The sequence below is a fragment of the Apis dorsata genome, unplaced genomic scaffold (assembly GCF_000469605.1).
Source record: "Apis dorsata unplaced genomic scaffold, Apis dorsata 1.3 scaffold_59, whole genome shotgun sequence".
Taxonomy (NCBI): domain Eukaryota; kingdom Metazoa; phylum Arthropoda; class Insecta; order Hymenoptera; family Apidae; genus Apis; species Apis dorsata.
The window spans coordinates 718,774-721,125 of NW_006263359.1; the positions used below are offsets into that span (position 1 = coordinate 718,774).

Here is a 2,352-nt window from a genome sequence, read left to right on the forward strand (position 1 = left end):
CACCACCACCAACACTAGGGAACCCAGACAGTACGCCGATATTCACCCAACGTTACGACGTTGTCTGTTTCAGAGGAAATGCACAAATTTATAGCGGAACAGCTGAACACGTCGCGCGTGCCGCTCTGCATAAATCCGCAGTCCGCGGCGTTCAAGAGCTTCGCAAGGTAAGCCCTTAGGTGGCGGATCATTCGTAGATTGATTGATTTAAAAAAAAAAAAAAAAAAAAAAAGAAAGAAAACGATCGATATATTGGGATTTCGCAAGCAGGCGCAAGAAATGAGAGAGATACGTTATTAGGATAAAAACGAAAAAAGAAGGAAGGGAAGGAAAGGGGTTCTTCATCGGTTTTAGGGAAAATACGTATGGGGGGAGGGGGGGGGGTAATAATACAGGGTTCCTCGAGAATCGAAGAGCCTCCTCCTCTCGTTCAATTTTCCCTTTGCCGTTCGCGATGACCGCAACCTTCCTGATCCTTTTCTCCTGTGAAAAAAAAAAAAAAGACCACATTTCGAATCTCGTGCGGAAGGGATATTAGATAAATAAGGGGAGGGAGAGGGTGGGAGGCGCGTGTATATACAGAGAGAAAGAAAGAGAGAGAGAGAGAGAAGAGGGGCACACAGTGTATTTTCCTTTTTCCAAGTCGATCTGGTAAGAGGAGAGGAATTGGATTGAGAATGGAAAAAAGAAGGAGGGGGAGAAAAGAGAAGAGATGGACAAAAGAGAGGGGAGAAAAGGCAGAGAAACGGGCATAAGGGCGTAACGTAGAACGGAAATTAAAAACGAGGTGGAGAATGAGGGAGAAAAGAGAAAGCTGATGGGGAGAGAGAAAGAGAGAGAGAGAGTGTGTGTGTGCGTTTGTGGAAGCGAAATGAACGATCGAAAGGAACAAGGAGAGAACGATCTTTTGTCCAAGAACCACCCTCCTCGCCGATGTCCTTTTGCTCTCTGCGTTCTGGCCCTCGAAAAACTTCGTGGTCGATTCTTCTCCGCGGGGTGCGGAGAAACGATTAAGAATTTAACCTTTCCATTGTTGTTGTTGTTGTTGTGACGCAATATATATCGTATTTTTTCACTCGTGAATTTATAACGTGATTATTAACAGTATCAAGAATTATGATAATACAAATCAAAGAAATGCGATTCCTTGCTTTGTATAACATTACCAAGATTTATAATATTCGTTCGTACGCATATACGTTTTATATTGCAAAAAATATCGTTGAATCGAGCGCCTTTTGTCCCCTGATTCCTAGAAAAAAGAAAAGAAAAAACAAAATTGAAAAATAAGAAAGAAGAAAAACCTCTTACTGTTATTGTGACAGACGCTGTGTGCAAACTCTTGGTACATAAAAGACATGGAGAAAAGAGAAAGAGTGAGAGCGTGTGTGTGTGTGTGTGTATGTGTGCGAGAAAGAGAGAGAGAGAGAGAATTAAAATTGAGATCTTGAGACATAAAAAAAAAAAAAAAAGAAAAAATGGATCATTAAGGTCAAAAGTAAAAGGGTCAGAAAGAAATGAAAGCTTGTTGTTCGAAGAGAAAAGCGCTTAGAATTTCTAAATTAATCTCCCTTAAATCCCTTAAGAAAGCTAATAAAGAAAAAATGATAATGATAATAATAATAATAACAATAATAATAATAAAGAGAAAAAATAGTAGAGAAAAAAAAAAAATTCATTCTTTCTTTTCATATGTGATCTTGAAATGATGTGTAACATTATTTCTCGTGTTGCTTACTGCCGTCAAGTTAGAGCAAGCCGATCGCCGACCCAGCGCCCTACGCCGCGTATACGTACACGTTACTACCACTACCAGTACCGAATCAGCTATCTACCACTGTCAGCTACTATCGACTACTACCGCTATCGTCTACCACTACTACTACTACCGCTACTACCACTACTACTACCACTACTACTACCAATCGTGTTACGTCTCCTCCTGAACGAACCGAACGAACAGAGAGTCAGCTCTAGCCGGCGTGACCTCGCTCGCTGAGGTACTTGAACAAACCATTTTACCAAGCATATCTTTTTTGCATTTTTTTCCCCCCCCCTTTCTTTCTTTACTTGTTCTCGATCAAATTTTTATCCGTGTATCTCGTTTCGATTTGTATCATATATTTTTCCATTGTATTTTTTTTTTCTCTTCTTCTTCCTCCTCCTCGCATCTTTACTTTCTCTCTTCCTCCCTTTCACCCCTCGTTTCACCCCTGTTTGATCGAACAATATTTATTAGTAACAAAGTATGATAAATACATTTCTTACTGTGGTACCGTTTTAATTTTAAAATCTCGTCTTGCTTCTTACGTATTTTTTTTTTTTTTCTGTTTTTTCTTCTCTTTCTTTTCT

General features: G+C 39.7%; 1 protein-coding gene across 1 annotated transcript in view; it reads left to right on the top strand.

Annotated features, from left to right (window-relative positions):
• The window catches only part of LOC102673009 (serine/threonine-protein kinase NLK), an 82,059-nt gene that overhangs the window by 59,273 nt on the left and 20,434 nt on the right, over window positions 1–2,352 (top strand). Inside the window, 1 exon segment of the mRNA XM_031515260.1 lies at window positions 74–167. Within this exon segment, the coding sequence (XP_031371120.1) occupies window positions 74–167 (94 nt within the window).